This window comes from Mastacembelus armatus, chromosome 2, assembly GCF_900324485.2.
Source record: "Mastacembelus armatus chromosome 2, fMasArm1.2, whole genome shotgun sequence".
Classification (NCBI taxonomy): domain Eukaryota; kingdom Metazoa; phylum Chordata; class Actinopteri; order Synbranchiformes; family Mastacembelidae; genus Mastacembelus; species Mastacembelus armatus.
The window spans coordinates 9,790,287-9,817,990 of record NC_046634.1 but is presented as its reverse complement, the minus strand read 5'-3'; the positions used below and the strand labels follow the sequence as shown (position 1 = coordinate 9,817,990).

Sequence of the window (27,704 nt, the reverse complement as noted above, 5' to 3'; positions counted from 1 at the left end):
TGTCTTTGTTTGTGTGAAATACTCTGCTCACGCGGACGACTACAGGCTGTGTCATTGTTCGCCTCGGACACTGAAACACTGTGCGGGGAAACGGGCCGAGACACATCCAGAGATACTGGAAACCAGAGTCGCACCGCCAGGCGAGACAGCACCGTGTCCCATTCTCGCTCTTCATTTGTTTTCCTGTCTGACCTTCGGTCTGTCTGTCTGCTCCAAATGATCCGATAATAACTAAAGTCAGTCTAATCTCATAGTTTCACTCAATAAATCACAACATTGACCTTTTATCCACATCATTTTAACTCACATGGCTCAAAAATACAGTCTCATGATAAGGACATAACGTTTTTATAATATATTTCAGCACAGAAGAATAAAACTATTTTGGCTTAAGAAAAATAATTTTATTTTTGTGGTTAATTATCTTTCATCTTATTGCTCAGAATTCATAATAGCCCACATGTCTGATTCATAATTCAACGTATTTTTGCTGTAACTATGTAAAAATGTGCCTTATTGTCTCATATCTGTGATGTTATGTAATAACTGAATAGCAAAAATAAATACTTTAACTGATAATTTTCCCTTTTGTCTCTGCAGTTTCTTCCATTTGTTTTGTCTCATTATTTAGAACTTGGAGACCAAAACAATGATCAGTCCTGATTTTAACTTCATCTCAAAATTCTGACTTATTTCATATTTTGACAAATTCATAACTTTGCATATCTCAGTTTTAATTTTTTTAATACTCATATTGTAGAGTAAGTGTAAAACCCAACTCAGCTCAATATGGGCAGACGCACCAGAGAAATGGTCAAACCTACAATTAAACTGACTTGACTCAACATTTTTATCTCAGCAAGTCTTCACCTCAGAAATATCTATGTATTTGTAGTTGCATCCATTACTTGAATTGAAGTTGCCTAAAGCCTCCAAACATTACCTCTATACCTCTGACCCTGGAGTTAATCACGTGATCACATTAAAGCAGACCGCCGTCGCTCATTGGCTGCTGGCGGCGAGAGCTCGTCCCAGCGTCTCTACGAAGCGATGAACGTCGGTGAACGAGTTGTAGAGCGGCACCGGAGCGACCCGCAGCACGCTGGGCTCCCTCATGTCACACTGAGAAACAAGACAAGAGCCCAAGTGTGATCAGTTTTTAGGGAGATGAGTTTTTTTCAAAGCCATCATAAATCATGATGGACAATTACTACTTTTACCTTTGATACTTTACATTATACTAATAAACCTTTAGGCACATACAGGAATTTATTAAAAACTCTGGGTTTTTAGAGAAAACCACTAAAATCTACAACACCACGCCTCATATATTCATTGTAGGGATAAAAAAAAAACAAAAAAAACACACAACCTCCAGGCTATTCTGTTTTCCCAAGACTGTGCAGGTCCAGTTACCTCTGGGTGTTTTTCTTTCTCTTCCATAGCAACTCTCCTCTCAGGAGTCTATAAAAATACTTTGTACAGGTCAGCTACTCACAGCGACTCCCCTCCGCTCCAGCTCCTGGAAGACTTTTCGGATGGGGACAGAGAAGGAGAGGGAGAGCTGGCAGCCTCTCTGCTTGGGGTCAGAGGGCGTGATGATGTGGATGTGAGGTTTACTGGGCTGCCTGGGGTCCTCGGTGTAGTAGTGCTGGATCAGGTACTCCAGGTAACCGGTCAAAAGGAGGGACTTCCTGCGCAGCACCTGCATACTGGTCTTGTTAAACACCTGTGCAAAAGAAATACACAACTTTGTATTTATATTTGTATTGTATTTGTAGTTACAACATCACAAAATAAACTGGGAATCTTGTATTATTACCTGTAAACTGGCCTGCAGGGGGCAGACCAGTAGGATGGGCTGGTTTGACAGCCTGAAGCCGCTCACACCAGGCTGCAGCTCCATCACTGACAACAGAAGAAAACTGTGATTGTTACACAGAAATATACAAGTGTCTTTTTACCAAACCTACTCAGAGCTTTGTACCACAGCTGTAATATCTGCAGACACCACAAGATGGCAGCGTACAGCAACTTTAACAACCCCAGCTCCCGTCGAACTTCCACACTTCGGTTCAACTGTTAACCCACCGTTATTCATCTGGAATCGTGTTTTCAGGTCATGTCCCCACCATCCCAACAGCCTGCAGGACACGTTACAGAGAAAATGAAATGATTAAATCATTATTTTATGGGTCTGTTATTAGATTTATCCCCTGATCATCTCCAAAAGTCTTCAGATGGCACAATTCCAACTATATACATTTAGGTAATTGCTAAAGGATCAAACTATGCTTGAGTAAAAGTACTAAGTTGCTTTCCAGCACTGAGTTGAAGCGTGTGTGTTGATGTAAGTACAAACTGTAATTTACGCCGGTTTGATGGCGTCTCTGTGTTTCTCATGAATAAACGCTCCAGCCAGACCCCCAGCACCTGAGTTTAGATACTGCAGAAACACAGTCACCACATCAGACAAATTCTTTTGGATTTTGGAGTCTGAAATATCTGACAAAGATTTGAATTATAAACTTTAGGATTCTCAACTTCAAGTAAGAAAATTCTCATCCCTAAATATTCAAGAATTATATTCTGTTTGTTCTATTCCAGTGCACTTGGCTCTAGAGGTTTAAGCCAACTCAAAAACTTGCATCTCAAATACAAAGTGATCATGAACAAAAAGCAAAATGAATACAGCAAATTAAGGATGTGACATTGAACAACTTGATTATTGAGAATTTCACATAGTCACGTGAAATGTCAGACCACGTAAATTCAGAAACATGAATTACAAAGTCAGACATTTCACTGCAATAAACGTAGGTGCTGATGTTCAGGTGTTGATATAATGCAAATCTTTCTGTCAGATATTTGCTTCCTGTCAGCTGACCTTGTAGGTGCACCAGCAGGCGAAGTCGACCCCCCACTCGTGCAGCTTCAGCTCTACGTTCCCTGCTGCATGGGCGCAGTCAAAACCGACGTAGCAGCCCTGAAAGATACAATGTGTTTACTGTGAAAAGCTGCAGGCAGACAAGTGGAAAGTTGCCTTATGGTACTTTTACCTTCCTCTGGCCGGCCTCAGTGATGGCAGCCATGTCGAACAGCTGGCCTGTGTAGTACTGAACTCCGCTGAACATCACCACAGCGATGGAGTCCCCCTCCTTCTCGATCAGCTCCAGGATGTCCTCGGTTCGCAGCGTCTCTTCTCCCTGGGCAGGTGGCAGCAACAATCACTGCTCAGACTGGTGACAGGGACACGGCTGCTCTGTGGTGGCTTTTTTAGTATTTCATACAAATGAAAACAAAAGTGCAGGACAGAAATAGAAGACATCAGCTGTGTCCGACTCCAGTGGGACGTACCGGTCTGGGCGACAGCAGCAGCATGCTCTGCTGGGGCTCGAACCCACGCAGCCGGATCTGAGACTCCACAGCGTACTGAGGACAGGAGACAGTCGAGGTGAGAGGAGACTAACCAGTCAGGCCTCAGCAACCAGCTACACATCCAGTAAACATCAAGTTTAAGTCTGATTTCAGTGGCAGAGCCTTTAACAACAGCATCTGCAGGTTTGCTCACATGATCCGAAGGAAAGGCTTTGTCTTCCAAAAGGATTTTGTGCCGAGTCGCTGTGGGTTGGTAGAAGGAAAGCTGCCGAGTGTACGATGGCATAAACTGAGTGTTAGCACTGAAACGGATCAAAATATTTGCTCTGCTTTTTTCTTTGCAATAGACGAAACTTACGGTTTATATTTTACAGGACTGTTTTAAGGCCTGTTCAGAAAATGTCTGACAAAATGTTTAACAACCAACATTTTCTATCCAACAAACCACAACCAAGAATATTCCTGATTTCTTGACTCTGATAATAATAAACCTACTGTAACAGTGTGGTGGGAAATAATTACCATCAGGAGGTGTAAATTCACTGTCAGGCCGTTCATCAGTGCCACTTCTTCAGGTTTAGCTCCTGTAAAAACACAACAGAGACATGTCTGTGTCATGTCGTGCACATTTGTTCAAGCAAAGATGTTAAAGCATTTTAAAACTGCATGGACCAGTAGAAACACAAAGTTTTACTGACTGAGTTATGGCTCTGTCTCTTTGAGATATTGGTCTGAAAATCATCAGCTGAGAAATAACTGATCTGAGAAATTAACCAACCAGCAAGTTGAGGAAATGATGATGAGTATAAACTCAAACAGTGGAAATAAATCAGATGACAGATCAGCCCAATGCAGAGTCTGAGGATGGAACTGCAGACTGGCACATGCACTTCGGACCCTAAAAGTGCAGTGACCTGAAAAACGCTTATGTGCAACCTCAACCAGCAGGGGGGCTGCAGCACCCTCAGCAGTTGAACCATAACATGCAGTGAGTGTGTTATTTCCCTAAAAAGGTTTTGTGCCAAACCCATTTCCTGTGTGTCAACTTTTCTCCATCAGCTTCTCTCTGTTCCACTAATCTGGTCATTTCTGATTTGAGGCTCAGCTGGAAAGAGTTTAGACCATTTTAATTCATAGTCTGATTGAAAGTAGGGACTTGTTTTCCAGTATGATCGATACACATGAACAGTCTTAGCAAAGCAACTATTAGGTGCTAGACCCTGAAGAAAATAATACCTGCAGATGGAATTTAGCATATTTGGTCAGAAATATTAAAACCAATGTGAAAAGTTTTCAGTGGCTTCAAATCAATCCAGATTTTGTGAAATGACACCAATACCACTACTATAATAATAAATACTGAGGTAACACTGGCCCAATACGTCTCTTACCAACAACATTAGCCATGAGGTCCTCTATGTTGTTTTCAGCCCACGCCCAAGGTCGAGAACCTTCTGTGTGACCATGAATAGCCCTGCAAAAAGAGGCGTTCTAAGAAAATGCATGCCTTGTTGTAAATCCTTTCTGTAAATGTCAAATGAGAGAGTCAACACACATCTTGGCCCACTTGTCCAGCTCCTCATCCAGGTACTTCCTGGTCAGTTTGGGCTGAAGCCCCAGTGAGTTTCCCACGAGGTAGATACATTCCTTGGTGCCATCGACCACTGAGAGATCAGCTACAGACGCATCAAAACAGAAAGAAATCCCAATCATTTTCACAGAAAATAGACACTGCACTCTCAAATCTAAATCACCACCATCTTTTACCCACAAGGAGGCAAATCTGAAATTCTGGGCAACAGAAATTCCTCTCGGAGATGTCGCAGAGTGTCGCGGCTGTCGAGGTACGAAGCCACTTCTGCAGAGGTCGGACTGCAGCCCAGAGAGGCTGAAACCCGCTCCAACGTTTCTCTCAGAGTGAAACCAACAAACGGATCCATTAGTGTGAGACAGGGAGGCTGCTGCTCTGCAGAGAGGGAATATAGCATCACTTCAAAATGAACAAATAAACTACAAGTGTCTATTACACTGATGATCTATTAAAATCCCCCCATGCTCAAACTCATGATGGGTTTTATCTGCAAAACCTGGCTGTGACAATAACCTGCAGGCCGTGGTGTCAATGTTAACAGTAAAGCTACACCTACTGTCAACACAGGGTCTTAGGTTCATGCTTAAGTACATAGTTTTGGGTATATCTGGAAATACTGTACAGCATTTTCTAACTGAATCATGTATCTGCCTGCACTCTGACCTTTAAACAGCCCATTTGTACTAAAGAGTGAGATAAACAGGAACACCCTGTGTTCAGTTAAAACCATTTTTCCATAAGCAACACAAACACACGATTGAGTTGTTCAGTTGTTCATAAAGTGAAGCGTGTAGTGAAGCGTGTAACTCACCACTGGATCTGCGGTTTACAGCAATTAGACTGAGTGAATCTCTGTCCTGGTAATGTTCTTTAAACTTTCCACGACAACATCAGGTTAATCATTGCTTTAACCAAATAACCTCCAGCCCGACATAAAGGAGGAGCTTCCCTTTATAAGCTCAGACTAATTCCTGTTAGTGAAGTCCTGTCCAACAGGCAGAAGACAGTGACTTCCCTATTTCTGTGGTTGCAGTTTCATTTGTGAAGCTCCATAGAAAAATACTTGACACCAAACCCACGGCTGTGACTCCACTGTGGTGGCTGCAGGTCGACCCTGAGGCTGTGCACAACAGTCGAGTTCTTCCTCTGCAAAACAGGTTTCATAAAGTCGGTGACTTTATGACACGGTGCTGCGCTTGAATCGAACATTTCCTGTGTAAATGGGAAAACACATTGTCCCTCCTCTCAAATGAAATGCATGCTGCACAGATGAAACTATGACATATCTATTCTCACTACAATCTACTCGTCACACGTGAGGCCTCCGCATGGTCCACCTGCCCTTTGCCAACAGATAATATGGTCTATCTGGGTCAACAAACAGACAAGTACTGTCAGGTCTAGTCTATAAAAAACAGGTTTATAGATAATATACGTATGTGTGTATCTTACAGTACTGGTTGTTTTACAGCAGGTATTTTGTTAGTTCATGTTGGAAGAACAAAATACAGTGATGTCTCCAAAATAAGCTATAAATAAGGTCTCAATCAGTCTCATCAATAAAATCCCTTCTCATAGTCCTAACGTGTGAATTCAAAGTCTGTCAGCTGGTTTCATCCTGTGAGAGCAGGAGAAACGCTGGAGGGTTCAGATCAATGTCTAACCAGGTGACAACTTTCCTTGTTGAAATATGAAACTATTTTCCTGCCCTGCACACATGAAACAGGCACATTACAGCCTTTGGTCAGCGCTACACGTTAAGAAAACATGTCCTGACTACTTGTGTTGGTCGCTGTTTGAAAAGCTGAGCACACATGATGACTCACCTTTTAATGACTGCAGAAACAATGTGGGGGCAAGATGTTTGGGGGAGTATTGTAACTGTTGACATGCCTCTTCCATGTTGTTCCCTTGTTGTTCTTACAGTAAAAGAGGATGTGACATCTGGAAGCTCTCAGGAGGCAGCACCGCACCCCCCCACCCCGATTCCTTTCTCTTGGCACAAACATCAGACGAGGCTGCAGGTAATGTTTTCTCTGCAGCGAGACGCCACCACCGCTGCGGTCTCAGACCAGGGAGGGCTCCAGGAACCACACAGACGTCATGTGACCAGGTGTTAAGAAGCCTGGAGTTATGGGACATTAGGATGCAGGAGCAGCTGGGAGGATGAGAGAAGAATGAACTTTTAACCCTCCATCCTGTCATCAGGCAGGTTAGCAGGGTGACAACATAAACAGGGGTGCAAGCATCTAGTCAGGTCTCAGCCTGGAAATGGAAGGCCTGAGAGCTTCTCACAGGACTGAAGCAAAGCTGGAATGAAAAGGTGAGAGCAGAACACCTGCTGCTCCTCTCAGGTCTTTTATTTAGTGGAAAGGTATGTCTTTGTCTCTGCAGGCTGCAGCACCTGATAGTTACTCTCTGCTGCAGAGGCCGACCTACTCTGGTCCTGCTCTGCAGGTTCTCACATCCACCTGCACTTAAAATCCTCTGGCACTGTTTCCAGGCACATCAACAGATGTTTTCTGTGGCTGCTGTCTGGAGTTCTCCTGCCTTTAAAGGGCATTTCTGGAAGTTTTGTGAAAATGAAATGAGACATAAAGCAGGTTTGTTCCTTAGTTGGGTGAGGAGGGAAAGTCTATGGTCTGATTTGTGTGCCTGTGCTAAATCACACATATGTATTTTATTTTATTTGTTTAAATCTGTTAAAAGTACAAACATTTATTGGAGTTGGTTTTTATCATTGCTTTTGGAAAAGTACAGCTTAATGTCATGTGCTTAGATTTATCCCCTCAAATAAACCACGACTGGAAAAACTAAAACTTTTCTAAACAGAGGAGCTAAAGGAGCTCGGACACATCCAGATGTTCCCAGAGGTTGATGCTCTCCGACGTTATTCTTTGATTTTGCTCGAACTCACGCACGGATCGTGTTTCCAGCAGTGAGTGTAAACAGAAATCCGGAGCGCACCGAGCACAAAGTGTTTGCGCTGTAACAAAGCGTGATGACGCATCGGACACGCCGCTGAGAGGATTTCGGCTCGGTATGGCGCATTTGTTGATTTGGATTTGGATACGCTGTTGTTTGGGGGGTCGGAGAGGACCCACCTACAGGAACACACCCTCCACCCTCTTCTTCTCCCTGTCATTTTGCGCGCTCTGCACAACAAAGCCGGAGTTTGCAGCGAGCTTTTCTCTAATTACCGAGTGGGAGCTGAGAGCTAAGGACAGTCTGCGCCACTTTCACGACGACGTTTCTCCAAACTTTCAATGGGACCAGACGACTGCGGCCAGACTGCTGCATCTACTTAACCCGGAGCTGCAGCCATGGACTGTTGCGCATTTGGTTCGGTGAGCCTGTCGTTCCCCGGATATTTACGCATCGCGCTGCTGTGGGTCGTGCACTTTGGGGCGTTCGCGCAACTTGGTGAGTGGATGGAAAACTCTGTCACGTTGCTCTGCGACTCGTTGAAATGCATCGATTTAGCATAAACGATTTCCACATAGCCCTCAGCCGCCACGCAGCAGATGGTTTCACCTCTCAGATAAAACTCATCCTCACGATCTGGGGCATCTAAGTTAGAAACAGATGTTTAATGCAAACCAGAGCTTCAGATCAATTGAGTCTAATCAATAACGCTTTAACAACTAGAAGCACTTAATATAAAAGACTAATCATTTATGCAGCACATGTTACCTGCTCCAACTGTAGTGACCACTGTCAGGAAGCTGTGGAAATGATTAGCAAGTGATCAATTCAACCAAGGAGCCACTGACTGGAGACAAAGGCCTGGATGGAAGAAGTCTGACTGACTGACCTTGATGTTAATTACAGTTTTTAATTACGGAGGGAAAACTGATTAAATGAGGCCTCAAACATGCAGCTGCAACTCAAACAAGACAGAAAACAAACAGACTAGTGATCCAGAATTATACAGTCCACTCCTCTTTCTCAGATTTCTCCCATTGTGCTTTTCTCTCTGTCAGGCCATACATTTAAGAGAGGGCTGTAAAACGTGCATGAACCCTGAATGATTTTAGCACAAAAGTGACATCTAATTCTACTGTTTCAGTCGACTGAGGCTCTGTTTACACTGCAACTGAAAGCTTCCCAGCTCTGATTTTATTTTCCATTTCCACACTGGGGCCTGGAGTCCTGCAGCTCATCCTCTGACTAGCACTTTCAGTCAGCGGCTTTTATTTGACATGTAGCTGCTGTGGGTATCTCTGTCTCCAGGGCGTCTAACAACAGATCAAAGCACGCTGTCGTAAACTTTAAGGCAGACCATCATAAAACAAAATGCTTTGTAAGAACACCAGGCATATCTGTGCCAAAGCAAAGTCTACCACAACTCCTGTAACTCGAGGGCTCCAAGCAGTATGTGTTTATCTGAAGCAGGCCTGTTTAAACATTGTCTTCTAATGGCCTCCTCAGGTGTTTGTCCTTTTCAGCACAGTTCAAGTCTGCATCTACTTTTGATCAAGAAACATTTAAATGTAAAAAGTTCATTTAGTTCTGAGTTTTTACCTGATTTCAACTCCCAGTGTCAGAAGATTTGGCAATGATGAGCTAGTTATCAATTCAGCGAAGGACACAGTGGCATGAAGTCGCCACTGGTGATGAAAAACTAAAATGCCACAGGTGGACTATTGGAAGAGACACAGCAGAAAACACTGCTGGGACACAACCAAAGCATCAGTGCACCGTTCACTGATGACAGAAACAGACTGACATCAACATGAGCTTTGATATGAGATTGGCCAAAACACGCTCACATGTGTCTGTACTGGAAACTGTAGGGACAGTCTTCCTCCTCAGGTCTGTTTGAGGTTGTTCTCATGTCCCTCAGCAGCCGAACTTCTGCTTTTCCACCTTGGGAAGAAAAAAAAATACAAAGGACAAGTGATTTAGGCATCAGGACCTTCAGCTTAAAACATTTCCTATTACTAGTGAGAGAAAAAAACAATCTAGAAACTTCAACCTCAAGCATGTTCAGTGTTTTTGACCATAAAACTGTCCTAGTTAGCCTTATATGTCGTTGTTGTATCTACTGTGACTGTTTCTGTTTGGCGCTTGGGGAAAAAGACTCATAACCCCAATAATGTGGTGTTAATGCCACGGTCTCCCAAATTAATCTTCTTTTCTGAGGAACTGGAGAAGCCCCTACACATCTGGGCTGCTGAGGGCCCACCTCCCAGTGGGATCTGCTCTTCCCCAGGGGCCGGTTCATTAGCTCACTGCCCCCCCCTCCCCTGCAGCTCTGTAAACTCATTAAGATGCCAACAGGAAGAGTTTAGCCAGCAGCCAGTCTCATCAGTTGTCCCTCTCCCCGAACGCCTGGCTGTTTGCACAACCTGTGACCTTAACTCACGTCAGTGGAGCTTCCAGACGAGGCATGCACGCAGTCGGGTGACAATGTAAACGGGCATTCGCTTTCAAAGGGCTGTCAACACGAAGACCAGCCTGAAAGAACTTGTTTAGGTTTAGGGTCACTGGCAGTAACTTTGCCCTGTCCGTTCCAGGCGTTACCTGTTTTAAAACATCCTAAATACCCAGAGTGTTTGTTCTCCCTGACACGACTTTACTCAGCCACCACAATCAAACTCAAACAAGGGGAAAGTTTTGTCCTCTGGAAGTCAAAGACCGAATTGTTCTTTGTGTTTAGGTTTGAAAGGCTTCAGTTGACGACTTTGACCCATTTCACTTCACACATGTGGAGGGTCTGATGGTGAGCTGGGATGGAAAACCGCTTCACTGTCCTTTGCCAGGGCAGGTTTAGGCTTACAGGAACGTCTGTTAGAAACCCTCTAGAGGTCAAAGAGCAAATGATCCAAATTATTTTATCACATTTTTTCACTCTTTTCGTGTTCTTGGACCTTGATACCAAGATGAAGGTCTTCAGCAACAGTTTGTTCCTCTTTCTTCCTCTTTCAGCTGCAGCAGAGCTCAGCCTGGAGTTCATAGTTTGACACCCTCCTTGTTTCCTTCTCCTCCTCAGCTCCAGAGTGTCGCCCAGGTGGCCACCGGACTTTGCGTAATCCATATCGCAGCGTTGACTTCGACTCCACAGAGATCCAGAACACGGCCATTCAGGACCTGATCTGCGACCACTCGCTGTTGACGGGCTGGTACAGATTCAGGATCAACAACAAGCCGGCGGAGATGCCGACCACCTGTGTTGAGGCAAGTTCTGGACTGTCTCGTTCTGCTCTCACTCTCTCTCCTGTGTCTTTACTGTGACGACTTCAGTGTCAAAATCCTTTGAAAAATCTATTTATCAGCCAAAAAAAAACCTCAGTTTGTGAAAACACGCAGCAGGTGGGTATAATGAACACCTTGAGCCCATAATAACCCCCCACTGCAGATAATGACTGTTTCTATCGCCACCCCCTGCAGATGAACCGCTGTGGTACACAGGCTCCGGTATGGCTGTCACTGAAGGACGCCTCCCTGCCGCGACCCGGCGAGGTCAGCCAGCTTTCCGCCTGCGCCACCTGGCAGTTCTTCCAGGGCAGTGCCAAGGACTGCTGCCTGTTCCGCATCCCCGTCACGGTGCGGAACTGTGGTGACTTCCTGCTGTACTACCTGCAGCCCACGCAGGGGTGCATGGGATACTGTGCTAAAGGTGAACATGCTGGATAGGCTGGGTATTACTCTGCTTTGTGTTGGTTGCATAGGTCAAAGGTCAGACATGACTGTTGTCCTACAAAGTCTCAGGATGTGAGTGTTTGCCTAGTTAAGATGTTTTGATGGATGTAAAAAGCAAATAAAGTTATATGTTTGAGCCTCAGACAGGGTGTCTGATAAACCTCATGTTTCAGTTGTTCCTGATTTGGGCCCAAGACTCTGCCCTCCAGGTGAGGTGGAAGTCAACGGCCAATGCAAAGGTAAGAGACTATAAAAATGTCAACTTTTATCTGCAATTACAGTGTTGTTTGCACTTTGATCATTGAGATTTACTGTCATGTAGAACCCCACTACACTGCACTATGATCATCTGCAAATCCAACATGTTCTTTGAATCAACGTGCAGATGTTTTTACCTACTGAAGAAAAACCGAGGAAAGTTGAGACTAAAAACGACTCCACTTCTAATCCTCAAACAATAAAACACTGCAGCCTAAACTAATTCATGTGATTGTACTAGGCCTCAGTATTGCTTCAAAAATCATTTACTGTGGAAACCAAAAACCCAAACGCCGCCTAACCCTCTGTTTTCAGCTGCACCCCCGTCTCCGCCGTCTCGGCCAGTGATCACCGCGGAGCTGATCGGCCACAGCGTCCACCTCAGGTGTTCCTTCATCCCGCCTACTTGGAGCCAACCACTGGGCTTCCAGGTGGTTTGGGCCAGACGGATCGGCCAGAGCATGAAGGCTGAGATCAGGCAGGAATCCACCCTGAAGCCCTTCTCTTTGGTGGAGATGGATGGCGTTCACTTCCGGCTCGGAGAAACGGTAATTCCTGCCAGACGGTGCTGAAAGCACATGCGCAGGGTTTGACCCTTTGAGCATCCACCTTAAGCCATGGATCATGCTGACCCGTCTGCCTGGGTTCAGCCTCACAAAGCAAACGCAAAGAGAAAACATGCGTCATATTCCATTAGGACAAGGCAAGAGGAGGGTGGGGAAGTTAAATCAGTTGCAGGTTGGAAAAGCCTCGTTCCACATGCCTCCCATTTCAACCTCTCTACTGAAATCTGCACAGTAAACTCAAGGGATTCTCTGGGCAGATATACACATGTGCAGTGAGGCTGGACTGCTTTGTTGGCTGAGAATATGCTTTTCTGCAAGTTTCTAGACCTGCAGAGAGGACTGGTAGTCAAGTATCCTTCGGTTATCATTCAATCAATCAATAATGGCAGTATCTCCATATCCTGTAGGACAAATAAGCTGATTACGCTCTAACCTTCGGTGGAGAAAAAGTCTGTGAATGGTGTCCTCCCGTGTTTTACCCATCTACTATTATCACAGCCAACAGGGTCCATACAAAACAAAGCCAGGGGAGGGTCAAGTTAATGTTCTGGCATCAAAATGGTCAAGTTCAGTTTTATACTTTGTTTTTTGAAAAGGGGGCACAGACTCCTGAATAGTTATTCCAGTTCATAGAGGAAGAAATCTCATGAAATCACAAAAACCAGAATCTTAATATTAAACGAAGGCATTGGTTCCTTAGCACAATTTGAGGCTGAGCTCCTCCACTGAGATAATTTGTGTTATGATTAAACAGCTGGTTCTCCAGCCATAACACAGAGGATGCTGAACACTACCATTCCCAGGAGACATTAGGTTATTAGATTTTCAACATGATGCTATTTGAAAATGAGGTGACGTCCTCGTGCAGCTGGGGACCATTCCCACTGTACTGCCATATTTGGCTCGTATTAGTTGAATCTGGAACATGTTGCAGAGGGCCGGGCTGAGCTCACGGGGCCCCACTTTAACATATGTTGATGCTGCAATGGAGTTTTTCCAATTTCTTCCTTTTTGACCCTGACACTGAGCTGGAGCTTCAAATACACCAATAGTGTCAGTCACACATTGTTAGACTCTTTCATGACTAATAACCACGTTGGAAATGTAATCAAAAGTGGGACCAAGAGGTTCTGCAGAATTTAAAATGACTAGGTTCCTGATGTTTAATGTCAAAGCAGGAATTAAGGAAAAACTAAACAGCTCAACAATAACACCCCAGGCCATTTAAAAATCTGCAGACAAAAACTATTACCTTTATCTTTCCTTTCAGTTTTCCTGCAGTGTGTCAAATTTCATTGCCAACTCAAGCCACACCAGATCAACTCCAAAAGAAAGTGAGAGTTTCTACACTGGACTGAAGGTAAACGTTCTTGTTTTGTGTTTTAACTTCAGTCTGTCTTTGTACAGGAACAATTTGAGAAAAAAAATACAAACCTTGTAGAGCTGAGACGTTTCCAGTTAAACTCACCAAATTCTCACTTTTGCCCCCTTGCTCATCAGTTTTCTCCAGACTCGCTCCACATAGCAGAGAACAGTAAGGAGCATGAGGTAACCGTCCACAGCACAGTGCCCATCCCCTGCTACGGCCCTGACCAGGGCCACCACTGTGGACTTCCTCTGGCTCTGAGCATCCATGACCCAGGTCAGACCTTCAGGAAAACAGGACATATCTTCTCTGACTTATCTGTCTGCACAGATGCTCACAGTCTGAGTGTGTGTGGAGGCAGAAAATCCTCATTTTGGCTGGAGGTGGAACCGAATGGAATGAGCCTGCAGCCAACCACAGTCAACCAAACACACCAATCTTTAATCTCTGAGAAACACAAGCATCACCACAAGCTTCCTCGAACTTTAATCACCACAATAATATCACAGTGAATGAAATTCAAAAAATGCTCCTAATTGGTTGGCTGTGTCATTTTTAGATGAGCCCAAATATTCTGGCTCTATTAAGGACGATTAATGTGCCAAGTTGGCATCTTTAGTGCTCTTTCCTTCCTGTTTGGGTTTTCCTTCAGTTGTGCCCTGACTTGCCTTGTACATCATCACATCAAAGCCAGCTCAGTAACTCTTACAGTTCTGCAGGCAGCTGTGTTCTGTCCATTAACACTAACGTGCTGCTGTGTTGACATCCGCAGACAGTCTTGGACGCGAGGCCTCAAACGTGGCGATGTCTGCCTGCCAGGTGGAGCTCCAGTCCAGCGCCTGCAGTAACAGCAGCTGTGGTCAGGCAACGTTTTTTGTCACTGCTGTCACTGATTTCACACGGGATGGGAACCGCCTGAGCCTGATCAGCGCTCTGCCTGGACCCGGTGCACCACGACTCTGGAGAAGCTACGTTCCTGTGTCCCTTAAAGTGAGTTGAAGCAAAACTCTATGGATATTTATGCATAACTACAGATAAATGTGTTCTGATGTAGTCTGCATGGACTACAGGAGATCCTTGAGGATTCCTGTTTTCCAGAAACTCAAAAAAGAGAATCTTGAAGTGGCTCTCAGTGGTACTGGAACTTGGACTTTGAGGCATGAAAGTGGCATCGGACTTCTGGGGCATCTTATACATTAGGATAGTTTTTAATTGTAAATGGTAATTGCAGCGGTTTCTGGGACGTTATCTTGTGTTCTTCAGTCCATGTGGATAGTCCAAAAGTGATTTTGTTTCAAGAACTGTTGATATTAAGACCAGTTTTATGCTAACTACATTGGACATGTATCTCACTGGGGTTTCTTGAGGTGGTTCCAGTGAACTTCCAGGAATCCTGGAGGGATAGAGTTTCTCAAAAGTATAGAATGTTCCATAACTAAATGAAAGACACAGAAACATCCATGTAATATAATAATCCAAGTATTACTTTAATTAGAAAGTATTAGAGAGACAGATATAATTACAGGACTCTCAGCCAAACTGTTTACATGTACACAGTCATACTGGGCTTTATGAAACTGAAGGAGGTGGTTGGGGGGTTTTAGCCCAAAGTGTGGCTGCTCTAAGAGGTCATTAGCTGCATTCACACAAGCTACTGCGTTATGTAAGACTTGATGTCAGACCTGCAGACACTGTGTCTCTGAGGGGCCCACTGCAGAGGAGTTCTCCCATCTGTGTTCAACAGAAACATCAAAGCCCAAGGCCCTGGCTAATCTCTGTGCTCCCGACCTCTGCCCCCAGGTCACCGTCCAGGACATTCCCACGTCCATGTGCTACTCTCTGACTGATCCACACATTATAACACTGGATGGCAGGTAATCTACTCCCTCATACGTTGTCAGTAATCAACAAATCAGTTGGTACATTTTCAGTTTGTCAAAACAACAGGTTAACGCGGATACTGGTTTATCCTTCTGTCAATCTGCTGCATGCAGGCGTTATGAAAACCACCAGACTGGCACCTTTGTCCTTTACCGAAGCCTCACTAGGGAGTTTGAGGTCCATTCTCGCCAATGGGACTGTGGCAGCCGACACTATGCCGTCGCCTGCAACTGTGGCATTGCGGTTCGAGAAGGAAATGAGGTTGGCATTTTTGACATGTGCAATGGTCAGCCACAGGAAACCAGGCCACAGCTTAGCCTGAAGAACCTGGGAGACGAGGAGGGCAGTCGGGTCAGGGTTCTGGAGTCCCATCAGGGGAGGAAGGTCACCGTAGGTATCGAGCATTTTGACACCAGTGTAGATTTGTTTGGAGAATCATTACATGCTCTTGCTTCTTTCATACTCGACCTTCACTCTAATTATTGCCATTGTATGAATTTGATCAAGAACGTGCAGCTCTTCTAGGTTGTAAGTCTCAGGATTTTGTTAATTAGTTTCTGGATGTGATTCTCCTCTTGCAGCTGGTGTTTCCCTCCGGGGCCTTTGTTCGGGCCGATGTTGGCGACTGGGGAATGAGCCTTTCTGTCCGGGCGCCCAGCGTGGACTACGGCAACACACGAGGCCTCTGTGGCACCTTCGATCGCAATGGCAACAACGATTTCCACGACCCTGACGGGGGCTTTTATGGCCCCAGTGATGTGCATCGCTTCATAGAAGACTGGAGGTCAGTGTGTTTGTTTTCTTTAAACCTGTGGCTGAAATGGTAGATTATTTAGAGTTTCCCTACTCTTGTATGTGTGCTAGGATAGCTCCTGGTGAGAGTTTATTTGACAAGACACCTCCTGGAACGATGCAGGAGGTCAGGAGGCCCTTCTGTCAGTGCCACAAAGGATACAGCACCTCCCATCACACTGGCAGAGGCATAAGGAACCAGTACAATCCTTCTGCTCACTCTGACTGCATAGCTTACAGTAATGTGGATTACACATCTGTGTTTCCCTCTATGGACACTACAGTGGAATACATCAGGAGTCCAGTAAGAGAGGAAAGCATCCTGGATCTGTCTGCATTTAACAGTCATCCTCTGGAGAGGAGGCATCTTCAGTTTCACAGCCAAATCAATGAAAACAGTGACAGTGACTTTAAACTAGATAGTGAGTTTAGGGAAGAGCTTCTGTTTTCTGCTGACAGACAGAGGAGACAGGAATCATTTGAATTCCAGCCAGTCTTCACTGCCCAGAGCCTTAGCCAGGCTGATCTGGAGAATTTAGCCTACTTCTTCCCTGAGGATCATCAGGCAGAGGCCCGCCCAGAGGCGCAACCCCAGTGGCCCACACCAAGCGGCCTAACGTCAGCCAAAGCTCTGGAGGTGTGCCAGATGGCTTTGACCAGCTCCACTGTTGGTGCAGTGTGCCAGGGCCTGCTAGGACGCCGGCTGGACGAGGCAGTGGATTTGTGCATCCTGGACCTGCAGCTCAAAGATGACCTGGGCTGGGAAGACGCACTGCTGCCATACCTGGAGAATGAGTGTGAGAGGAGGCTCCTGGAAAATAGGACCCACAGGGCGTTGGAGGTTGCTGATCCATCAGGAACATCTGGAGAAGTGGCGACGGCGCTGCGCTGCCCCAACTTTTGCAATGGAAATGGAGAGTGTACAGAATGGGGCTGTCAGTGCTATCCCAGCCACAGCTTTTATGACTGCAGCCTGACCATCAGTGAGTATAGAAGCATTTCATTGGTGAGGTGTTGTAACTGCACTGAAATAATGAACTTTCTTTTAAATGACCTGTAATTAACTGAAGAACTAACAATAATACGTCCTGTAACAGGCCAGCCTGTAGAGTTAACAGATTTGGAGAACGGTGGATTGTGTGACATCCGAGCCTTCGACTGTCGCAGTGTTCGGGTCTTTGGCCTCAGCTTCATCGATTCCCCTGACCTGAGCTGCCATGCCACCAGACTGAAGGTGAGGACAGGCAACGTCAGACAGGCTGAGAGCCCTCAATGCAGAAACTAAACAAATATTTCCTCTGAATCACGCTCATCTGCCTCCACAGTACATGAATGGAGTTTGGGTTCCAGGAGAAAAACAGAGAACAAAAGCCACCTTCCTCAGTTCCAAAGCTTTAGACTGTGCTATCCCATCCCTGAGCAACACGGCCATCAGCACTGAAGACTTCATGATGGACGACAAACCCTACGCTCGGTGGGAGATTAAGGTAACGTGTCTCCTCGTATAACTTGCAACTTAAAGTGGATTATTGGCTGTTTTATATGACGCTATTTCCAATATCTCCTTCTATTCCTGATTCAGGTGACCAATGACGGCTCCCAGTACAGTCAGGCCAAAGTGCTGACCATCTATGATGGTGTTTGCCAGGTCTGCGAGGCGACACGCTCAGGGCTCTGTAAGTTAAAGGTAATCTCATTTACAAGATGCAGACTGAGGAGATACATATGACTCATTGGGTGGAAGTGTGGTGAAACATTTTATTTGCTTTGTTTGCTGTGAACAACTGGAAGCTGTTTAAATGATTAAAGGAGAGATTTCCCAACAACATGCAGCAGCTGGTTATTTCAAAACCTACATTTGTTCAAAATCATCAGACACCGAGGTGGAACTTTTGTTACTGGAAGAATTTTTTATGGGAACGGCGACAGAAAAACATGTTCCTTTAAAAACAAGCAAAACTGAAGACATATGCACACCCACATGTGCAACAGCTGCAGACACCAAGAGATTAGCCTGCACTTCCCAAAACCGAACTAAACTGAATTAGAGCAGATGATGGATGGAATTTGTTGTTCCCACCCACCGACTGATGACAAACCTCTTGAAAAAAACATGTTTCATACTGTTGAAATCAACATGTCAACACACAAAAACAGCGCTGTAAATATGAGCACACAAACAAACCTTTTTGTGGTTAATTCTGTTTCTGTTGGCCAGGAGCGGACATGTAACATCGATGGGATGTGTTTTGCACAGGGAGACTCCAATCCCAGCAGCCCTTGCCTCATCTGTGACCCGGACACCTCCAAATTCACCTGGTCTGTAAACCAAGGTACACACAACTTACTGTTTTAAAATTACCATAATGAATTCAGCACCTGGGTTGGACCTCTCAGATGCATCATATTTAGATAAGAAACACAAATCTTTGACTGTATGGACAGAGATGTTTCCTACTCCGCCTGCAGCCCACTAATGATGACACAGCAGGAGAAAATGCTACCGCAGAGGTCGTCATCCAACTGTGGTCCTGTTTGTCTCAGCAGCAGATCAAACGAGTGCAGGTTTAAATTCCCAGCATGCCCTGACCTGTCGGTGAGGGAAGCAGAGGGGTAAATCACATGGTTGAGACTGACAATCATCCCTACTGACACCCAATAAACCACAAGTCAGCTGTGACACTGAGGCTGGAGCAGCAGCAATAACTGACCAGTATTACTCTCAGAATTAAAACCTGAATTTTTCTATAAAACATCAGCTTCTCAATCAGTGGGGTCAGATCATCCCTCTCCTGGTAACCAGGGCCAAACTGAACTTAGTGATAATCTTATTAATAAGCCTTCTTGGTTTCTTAACATATGACCATCACAATGAGCAGGTGTTTTCCAGGATTATCATCGTCTTATTAAACATCCAAAGTTAAAGTTGAAATGAGCTCCAGCTGGAGCTGGAACAGTTTACAGTGATTCCTCCAGAAAGTGCCTGGAGGGACGTTCCTGCCAAACCAAGCTGACTCGTACAGAGTTTATTTCAGGCCAGGAAGCACAATCTGTCATCAAAACACTAAGATTTGTATTATAGATGAGGGGTGGGAATAACTGACTGTAGGTTGATGCAAATACATGCAAAGCAAATGGTATTTGCTCACAACGCCTTGCTTCTTTGGCATAAAGTGCATCATAAATATATGTCAGCACACCTTTATTTCTGTTCCTCTGTCTTCAGTCAACGAGCCGCCAGCGTTCCACCCACCTCCAAATGATCTGCGGACATTTTCCGGGGAGAACTTCGTCTTCCAGTTTGCAGCCTCAGACCCCGAGGGCTCGGCGCTCCTCTTCCAGCTGGAGGATGGACCAGAGGGAGCCGTCCTGTCTCCGGCTGGCCTCCTCATCTGGAGGGTCCCAGTGGTTCTTGATGAGGAAGGACGTGAAACGAGCCGCTCCTTCCGCTTCACGCTGTCCGACGAATGCAACGCCCAGAGCACTTTCACTGTGGAGGTGAGAGCTGGAGGGGAAAAGGAGACAGAATTTCAAAAAAGTCAACAGATTACCACTGTCAACAATAATTAGGGCACAGTATAATGACTATCTCTGCAACGGAGAGTTTTATACTAACAGGAAATTCTCATTTTGGTAATACAGATTGATGTGGTGCCATGTGGCTGTCAGAACGGAGGCTCATGTGTGACGGATGTCAACTACCCTGCCGGCAGTGGGAAATACCTGTGTGTGTGTCTTGAGGGTACGCAGGGCAAACTCTGCACTGAGGATGTTGATGAATGTTTGTCAGCTCCATGCCCAGTCGGGAGGTGCGTTAACTCAGCCAGTGGGTTCAGGTGTGAGTGTCCTGCAGGGCTGAGAGGTGAGACAGTCCTCAAAAATCTGCCTCTGCTGTAATCCATAAATTATCAGTGGCATCAGTTGTTTATAATGACAGAATTAACTTTGTGTATGTGTGTATTGTGGCAGGTGTAACATGCCTGGAAGACATCAACGAGTGTGAAAGAAAGCCCTGTTTCCCAGGAGTCCAGTGCTTCAATAACTTTGGCTCCTATAGCTGTGGCCCATGCCCCAGAGGCATGCTGGGAAATGGGACAATGTGTACGAGTAAGTGTGGTGACACTGCACATGTTTAGAGATGTTCTGCAAATATAAATCTTTACAGATAATATGTCAAACCTCTGACCTGCCTCAGGTTGCTGCTTTTTTGAAGTATGGACATATTTTATTTTAAGTCATTATTAAGAAGGATTAATGCAGTACATTTTTATTTAAAACTACTAATGGCTAAATCACTAATATGCTTTTAAACTTCACTCTATGCAGGATGTTGTTTTACTAAATTAATTTTCACTGATAAAAAGCAATGAGTAATTTCAGTGCACAGATGAGAGCCCAGTACTCTTTGAGCTGCACACATGCAAAGTGTGCTCTACAAATGGAATAGAAAGTTATTGCTGGTAGATTAAAGTGTTATATGGAAATCCAAAATATAAGTTTTGTCTTTTTTCATACAGTGATTATCCGGTCGGACACCATTACTCCCACATCTGCTCCTCAGATGGCTGTCTACAAGAGAACAGATGTTCTGCTGCAATCACCCAAAACACAAACAGACCCTTTCCTGAAGGCCAGGTCCCCGCAGACGTGGGCTGAGCCAGGGAGGACAACTCCAAGAACCGACCCAAGCCAATCACAACCAAAGGCCACCATCATCCTGAATCCCACCATCACTGAGGCAGACACCAACAAAAGCATCACAGCAAATGCCTCGAGCGTATCTAGACCTGAGACTGATGCTTTGAGAAAAACCCTGAAAATTAAGCTCCACCTATCCAGGACTGACACGTACACTTTCACACACATCACAGGAATTATACCAGACCAGGTCAAGTCTGATCAGCCCAAAATCAGCAACAAGATGTCCACTGCAGCCCAGCCATCAGGAAGTATCAGACCTGCTTCAGGTAAGTCTAACCTTTCCAACAACCTCTACAAATCCTATTTCTTTCACAGACACATTTAAATTCGTACAGGGTTGAGGGGGCACGACATCACCCACTAAAGGACTGCTGATCACTGAAGATATTCATCAGTAGCAGAACTTCACAGACCTTTTTACCCCCAAGAAACCCTTCAAGCAGCTGTGCATTTTTACACAAGTCAAGAATACACGACGCAAAAACGAAGCCAGACAACAATTTGTGTCTTCCAGGACCGGGTCAGTCCATTACTATCAACACATCAGCTACATGTGCCAGCAGACCTTGCTTCCCCGGGGTTCAGTGCATCAACCGCAGGCCACCACACGTCGGCTACGTCTGTGGCCGCTGCCCGCCTGGTCTGTACGGAAACGGACGCATCTGCACAAAGAATGCCAAGGCAGGTAAGGGTAGATCATTTACACAAGCTTAAACACACTGAGATTATTACACAACACATTACTGAAAAATCCACCACTTGATGTTTTTCAGGGAAAGAAAATCCCACATCTGATGAAAACATCAGTCAGTAATAGATTGTGGCTCTATGAAGACATGACGTTGTGGTTTCCCTGATGTTTTATGTGTTTTTCTTGGTTGGAAAGAACATCATTTACTGCAGTAGATAAATCAGTGTAAACGATTGGACTGTCTGGATCCAACAACCACCTTCAGTAGTCAGTGCTGCAAAGTTTCAACCGAGGCCAGCTTTATGGTTTTTCTCATAGGATGGAGTGGGGGGTCCTGACAACTCAGGAGAGACTGTCTCAGTCCAACTTAAATCCCTTTACTGGACATCGTGTTTGTCTCAAGAGTCAGAGGACAGGACAAAGTGTTTGTGCAGATCAGTCAAATTCGTCTCATCATTTTATTTGTCCAAAGACGGACGGGGTGGTCTGTTGCAGGAGCATGCTATTATTTAAGCAGATGTCCCTGCTTTAAACATTAGTTTTTACTTTCCTAGTTTATTTTTTAGGGTTTCAACGGTACTAAAGTTCCCCTCCTCTAGAAATGCTCCTGGGGAGTAAACTGATGTCCCCTCCTGTCTTTCCACAGCATCCAATCATCTTCCTCAGCAGCAGACAGAAGGGAAGACCAGCCGACCTCCCCATGGAAGCAGCAGCAAGGCGTCCCAGCTCCACCTGCCCAACTTGCCCACCAGACACCGAATCAAACACGTCTCCATGTCTGTCGCCAGAGCAAACCGAGACAATGCCCCACGCCAGGCGCCTGCATCAGGGAGAGGAGGTGGGACGGGGAGGAGAGAAGCGGTCACAGCAAACACCCACATCCCCCAACAAACCTCCAACCTGAGACCCGACACGAGGACAAACGTGAGAACTAGCAGCACTGGCTCCAGAGAGTTTGACACAGCTCATATGACCTTCTCCAAGGTGAGTTCATGAAAGCTGTCATGTATGTAGGTGTCACACATCCAATAACCTTCCTTCTCTCTATGATCATGTCTCAGCAGGAGGCAGCAGAAGGAGCACTGACACCAGTCAAGGTAACTCCTCCTGCTCATCACCTCTACACTCAGTCTGCTGATGTGACTCAAACCAGACAGACAATCCAGCCCCAGCTCAACCACTGGACATCCACTCAGGTCAAACACTGGACCCCTCTGAGACCTGCCCCCCCACTTACCGCCGCCCTCACGGCTCTGTCCCACTCCCTGCCCGAGTCGGAGTTCTCGGCAGATGGAGACGAGGCTGAGCCTGGGTCAGAAGAGATGCCGCAGATGGTCCCAGTACTGAACGTCACAACGCCAGGCAGGACAGTCTACAGTTCCCCCTTCCAGAGAGCTACCTCCATCCAGCCAGGGGTTAGGACAACCGTCACACAAGTGATGACCTGTACCGACCGGCCATGTTTTCCTGGTGTCCAGTGTGAACCGGTCATAGATGGAGGTTTCCGCTGTGGAAGGTGTCCTGCAGGATACACTGGAGATGGACGGGCCTGTCGAGGTACAGCTGGTCAGAACGGGAAAAGTCACTTATAGCAAATTTCTGACTATACGACTGCTGCGACTTGACCATGGCTGTTCCTACAGAGGCCAGGGTTCACTGACAAACTGTAACCAGGATCAATCTGTCTGTGTTTAAAGCTGTTTGCAGGCATACATGTGGAGGAAACATGGAGTGTGCTGCACCAAATACCTGTCGCTGCAAACTGGGCTACACTGGATTTGACTGTCAGACAGGTAAATAAAATAATTATTTTACCAAAGCTTTCAGATCTATGTCTGTGCTTTTATTTGGCACATTTACAGTTTTGTGTTTCCATTAGCGATCTGTGAGCCAGAGTGTATGAATGGCGGTTTCTGCATGACTCCAGGTGTGTGTCAGTGTCCCAGAGGTTTTCATGGAGAAACGTGTCAGGAAGGTATGGTTTGATTCCCAGCTGTCCAGTTATTCCTCAGTGCAGTTTCCTGCCTTTTCTCATAAGGTTACAAACACATTTTGGGAGAAATTATTTTCTAAAAGTTGTATTGAAGATTATTTACCATCACATTTAACAAAAAATATCCAAAAATTATGTCGACACATTAAATGAACTATAACTGATCAGCTGAAATCCATGTGTGCAGCTCTGTGCAGGTCTCCATGTGAGAATGGAGGCACGTGTGTGGGCCTGCAGACCTGCTCCTGTCCTTATGGATATGTTGGCCCTCGATGTGAGACCAGTGAGTTTGCAGCTAAAACAATTTCCTTAATTTATTTAACAAAAGTAAAATGCATGCATGCTGTACAAAACAGATAAGGTATATTTTTATTCTGCACAGTTTTTCCTTTAGAAGAAAAGCAAATGATCTCACTATCATGACAGATATTACTTTTTGTTGACCCCAGTGGTGTGTAGCCGTCACTGTCACAATGGAGGTCAGTGTGCGTCTCCAGACGAGTGTCTGTGTCCATCAGGCTGGACTGGACCGTCCTGTGAGACTGGTGAGTGTGTTTTATATGTGTGTGTGTGTGTGTGTGTGTGTTACTAAACTGTCAGTGCTGATGCTTCTCTCTTTGTCCAGCTCTCTGCTCTCCCGTCTGTCTGAACGGAGGTTTGTGTGTTCGGCCGAATACCTGCGAGTGTCCTCATGGTTTCTATGGAGCACAGTGTCAGAACGGTAAATCCACAACTTCACACATCTTTTATTCTTAAAGTCAGGAGCAATTACAAAGCCTGACAAAAAAAAATAACGCCTGGTCAGACTGAGTCCAAAACCTTCTCAGTTCTCTCATGTGTTTTATGTTCTTCTTCTGGCCCCAGCCGTCTGCAATCCTCCCTGTAAAAATGGCGGTCTTTGTATGAGGAACAACGTCTGCTCCTGTCTGCAGGGATACACAGGGAGACGCTGTGAGAAAAGTCAGTCCTTCCCTCCATCCCCATCTCCTCTTTGTCACTTCCTTATGCTCCTATTGCTGACGCTCCTCTTTATTCTCCTCTGACTCTTCTAGAACTAGAATACCTTTATGGTTCTAAATTGCAGTTTTAACTTGTGGCTTTACAAAACTTAATTCTCCATCTCCAGGTGTGTGTGAACCCATGTGTATGAATGGCGGCAGGTGTGTTGGTCCAGATGTTTGTGATTGTACGTCAGGCTGGCGAGGGAAGAGATGTGACAAACGTAAGTTACAGGAAATGGACAGAATTCTTCACAACAAATACAACCTGACACCACAACCCCTGTTCCCTCAGCCAACAAACAATCTTACAAGCAAAAACTGAAAATACAAAGCAGTAAACACACAAGGTGACGTCTTCAAATCAAAAACCCAAAGGTAGTCAACTTACAATATATCAAAGAGAGGAAAACAGCAGATCCTAACACTGAAAAACAAGAATATTTTAGATTTTATATTGATAAACGTCTTAAAAATAGCAAAGCTACTGAGCTATTAATCTCTAATTATTCCAGCACTGATTGGTTGTATTCAAATAAATTTCCCTTCCAAATATTGAGGGAGATTTGAAACGATAAGAACAAAAATGAGGACAGTGAAAGTAACTTTAGCTAAATACTCATTTTTCAGTTTCAATCCTCCATTTTCCAGGGTCGTCTTTTTTTTCCCCAGTTCTCCTTTTTTCGATTTTAGTTCTGGCACAAATATTGTATTTATAACGGAAGAATGAACACCTACCTGCTGATTCCTTTGGCCTCCACTATGATTATTCAGTCACCATTTCCTCAGAAATACAAGTTTTCCAACGACAGACCTTCGTACTAGCACAAAAACACACCAAGTGTCTATTTTCTGACTCTATTACAGGAAAACCGGACCAGCGTCGCCTTGAATAGGCTCAGTGCTCCAGCTAATCGGTCTCCAGGCAGACTCTCAGCCCTGGCAACAGCAGCTGGCCAATAAGAACGAAGTACAATAACAGTCACTCAAAAGTAACTGGCCAATGAGAACGCGGTCCTGTGACACTCCCGCCATTTAGCTGGCCAATGAGAACAAGGTTCTCTGACAGTTCCTCGTAAACAGCTGGCCAATGAGGACACGATCTTGTAACACGTGATACGTTATTGCCGGAACTGAAACCGAAAAAAGGAGACCTGAAAAAAAACGGGTGAAAAATAGAAAAACATTTTAAACTGAAACTGGAAAATTTAAAATTATATATTATTATAATATATATATATATATATTATAATATTATATATTTTAAATTCAAACTGGACTTGAAGATTTGAAGCTGAAACATTTACATTTACTAATGTCATCTCATTCCATACTTCCAAACCAGTCCTAGAGTCTGCATTTTAACCATTTGTGTGTAAAACTCACCAAACAAAAGCAGCAGCAGGTGCAGCGACACTGAGAGATGTGAAAAGGTGAGGCCTCCAGGCTGACACGTGCTTCACATGTGGGAACCATCATTTCCAGTGTCTGCAGCGTTTTATCGTCTGTGACGCTGCTGAATCCACTTCTGGCAAAAATCTAAACGTTAGGGATGTTCACACACACACACACACACACACACACACACTATTTTCAACACCCCTTGTGTTCTGTAAACTTCATAATGAGCACTAAAATGAGATTTCAGACACTTACTAGATATAATTTAGCACCATCGTGCAGACTGCTGCATCTGAAGGAATAATTTTGAAATGATTCAGGGTCAGTCCCTGTGACCTGTGCAGCTCTAATGTGAAGTCTTCTGTTGCCTCCCAGCTCGCTGTCTCCAGAAGTGTCTGAACGGAGGGGAGTGTGTGGGTCCCAACACCTGCCACTGCACCCCAGGGTGGCAGGGCATGCTGTGCCAGATCCGTGAGTGTTACAACGAAACACAGAGACAAATTGCAAGATACTGCATGTACCAATGGCTGAATCACAGGACTGTATCTGTGGATCTATCTTTTCTCTTTTGTTATCCCTCAGCTCTCTGTGAACAGAAGTGTCTTTATGGCAGTCGATGTGTCCGACCCAATGTCTGCGCCTGCCGGAGCGGATACTCAGGTTCTGATTGCTCCAGGAGGGTAAGACGGACTTAAGATAGGGAGTTCTGCTGAGAAAGGAAGCACAAACACCTCAGTTACTTTCACAGCTACATGTTCCCCAGCTGCTCTGAGAGTCAGACAACTGGAAACAGATGATGATGTTTTGAGGGTCAGTGAACAAAGACATGAAAGAAGAAGAGTGGGAAAGGAGTCAGTGGACAGTCTGGGAACGGAGCAGTGATCAAACAACTCAGTTATGTTTGTGGACAGTTTATCTGTGCAGATGTGACAAATGCTGCATCCCGGTGCATTCAGGGGAAATCTGTCCTGTGACGAGACACCGTTTCTAAACTTATTGTTGCACTTGGTGGTTGAAACCTTTTCAGCCGGGGAAGATACCTCCATGAAAAATAGAGCAAAAACAAAACTTATGGGTACAAATCTTTAGGATAGAACTCTTTAGGGATTTATTACCAGGCAGATCAATTCTGGGAAACTGGCAGTGGGAAGGAGAAAGTGTTTTAGGATCACAGTGGGGAGAAAACTTTGTCTTTATTTCAAAGTACTGCTTTGCTGTTTTTTTTATTTTTCAGCCTGGATCTGTGTCCTCCATTATAAATCCCTGTATTCTGTTTTTCAGCTCCCTATTGTCCAAGGTTGAGACCCAGTAACATCAGCAAATACCCAACAGTCGGAGCTCAGTGAGCACCGATAAACCCTTCAGGTGACCCAGAACCTCAAAAAAAAAAAAAAAAAAAATCACCAGAAAAAACTGGAAGCAGGAGAAAAATGGGTTTTTTTA

The 27,704-nt window shown here is 45.0% G+C and overlaps 2 protein-coding genes and 1 long non-coding RNA gene across 10 annotated transcripts; 1 reads left to right on the top strand and 2 right to left on the bottom strand.

The window, feature by feature from the left end:
• Nucleotides 1-271: 271 nt before the first annotated feature.
• kynu (kynureninase) lies at nucleotides 272-18,785 on the bottom strand. 3 transcript variants are annotated; one of them, XM_026301245.1, is made up of 16 exons: nucleotides 9,494-9,510; nucleotides 6,796-7,127; nucleotides 5,781-6,115; nucleotides 5,150-5,344; nucleotides 4,934-5,054; nucleotides 4,770-4,852; nucleotides 3,901-3,962; nucleotides 3,572-3,643; nucleotides 3,358-3,432; nucleotides 3,060-3,206; nucleotides 2,888-2,986; nucleotides 2,373-2,446; nucleotides 2,092-2,144; nucleotides 1,823-1,908; nucleotides 1,499-1,729; nucleotides 272-1,122 (listed from the first exon to the last, which is right to left on the bottom strand). In XM_026301245.1, the coding sequence occupies exons 4-16, from the start codon at nucleotides 5,316-5,318 to the stop codon at nucleotides 1,003-1,005; spliced, it is 1,392 nt and encodes a 463-aa protein (XP_026157030.1). In that variant the 5' UTR covers nucleotides 5,319-5,344; nucleotides 5,781-6,115; nucleotides 6,796-7,127; nucleotides 9,494-9,510; the 3' UTR covers nucleotides 272-1,002. The 3 variants fall into 3 exon arrangements, 2 of the variants coding, with proteins under 2 accessions (XP_026157030.1, XP_026157031.1); XM_026301246.1 differs by having other exon boundaries at nucleotides 5,150-5,339; XR_003295371.2 differs by lacking the exons at nucleotides 272-1,122; nucleotides 1,499-1,729 and adding exons at nucleotides 9,742-9,838; nucleotides 18,663-18,785 and having other exon boundaries at nucleotides 1,827-1,908; nucleotides 2,363-2,446; nucleotides 9,494-9,639.
• On the top strand, nucleotides 8,011-27,704 carry LOC113127056 (von Willebrand factor D and EGF domain-containing protein). Of its 6 annotated transcripts, none has more exons than XM_026301243.1 (34): nucleotides 8,011-8,392; nucleotides 10,965-11,149; nucleotides 11,363-11,591; nucleotides 11,788-11,853; nucleotides 12,188-12,420; nucleotides 13,709-13,798; nucleotides 13,939-14,080; nucleotides 14,577-14,794; nucleotides 15,605-15,678; nucleotides 15,799-16,075; nucleotides 16,267-16,469; nucleotides 16,550-17,460; nucleotides 17,575-17,711; nucleotides 17,803-17,964; nucleotides 18,060-18,164; nucleotides 18,735-18,810; nucleotides 19,704-19,975; nucleotides 20,120-20,339; nucleotides 20,447-20,584; nucleotides 20,995-21,444; nucleotides 21,693-21,863; nucleotides 21,952-21,984; nucleotides 22,516-22,853; nucleotides 22,931-23,426; nucleotides 23,567-23,662; nucleotides 23,749-23,844; nucleotides 24,050-24,145; nucleotides 24,312-24,407; nucleotides 24,488-24,583; nucleotides 24,727-24,822; nucleotides 24,989-25,084; nucleotides 26,637-26,732; nucleotides 26,844-26,941; nucleotides 27,543-27,704. In XM_026301243.1, the coding sequence occupies exons 1-34, from the start codon at nucleotides 8,293-8,295 to the stop codon at nucleotides 27,561-27,563; spliced, it is 6,213 nt and encodes a 2,070-aa protein (XP_026157028.1). In that variant the 5' UTR covers nucleotides 8,011-8,292; the 3' UTR covers nucleotides 27,564-27,704. The 6 variants fall into 6 exon arrangements, 5 of the variants coding, with proteins under 5 accessions (XP_026157028.1, XP_026157026.1, XP_026157025.1 ...); XM_026301241.1 differs by having other exon boundaries at nucleotides 18,696-18,810; nucleotides 22,934-23,426; XM_026301240.1 differs by having other exon boundaries at nucleotides 18,696-18,810.
• On the bottom strand, nucleotides 23,298-25,774 carry LOC117152706 (uncharacterized). The gene is made up of 3 exons (XR_004463181.1): nucleotides 25,599-25,774; nucleotides 24,457-25,058; nucleotides 23,298-23,418 (listed from the first exon to the last, which is right to left on the bottom strand). It is a non-coding gene; the product is annotated as an uncharacterized LOC117152706 (long non-coding RNA).

Coding starts and splice junctions, on each gene's coding strand:
- kynu (XM_026301245.1), bottom strand. CDS start 5,318: ATGGATCCGTTTGTTGGTTTCACTCTGAGAGAAACGTTGGAGCGGGTT. Junction 3,433..3,571: donor AAGCCTTTCCTTCGGATCAT/GTGAGCAAACCT, acceptor TCCTGTCCTCAG/TACGCTGTGGAGTCTCAGAT. Junction 1,730..1,822: donor CCCTGCAGGCCAGTTTACAG/GTAATAATACAA, acceptor TCTTTTGCACAG/GTGTTTAACAAGACCAGTAT.
- LOC113127056 (XM_026301240.1), top strand. CDS start 8,293: ATGGACTGTTGCGCATTTGGTTCGGTGAGCCTGTCGTTCCCCGGATAT. Junction 21,985..22,515: donor CACATCTGATGAAAACATCA/GTCAGTAATAGA, acceptor GTCTTTCCACAG/CATCCAATCATCTTCCTCAG. Junction 26,942..27,542: donor GTTCTGATTGCTCCAGGAGG/GTAAGACGGACT, acceptor TCTGTTTTTCAG/CTCCCTATTGTCCAAGGTTG.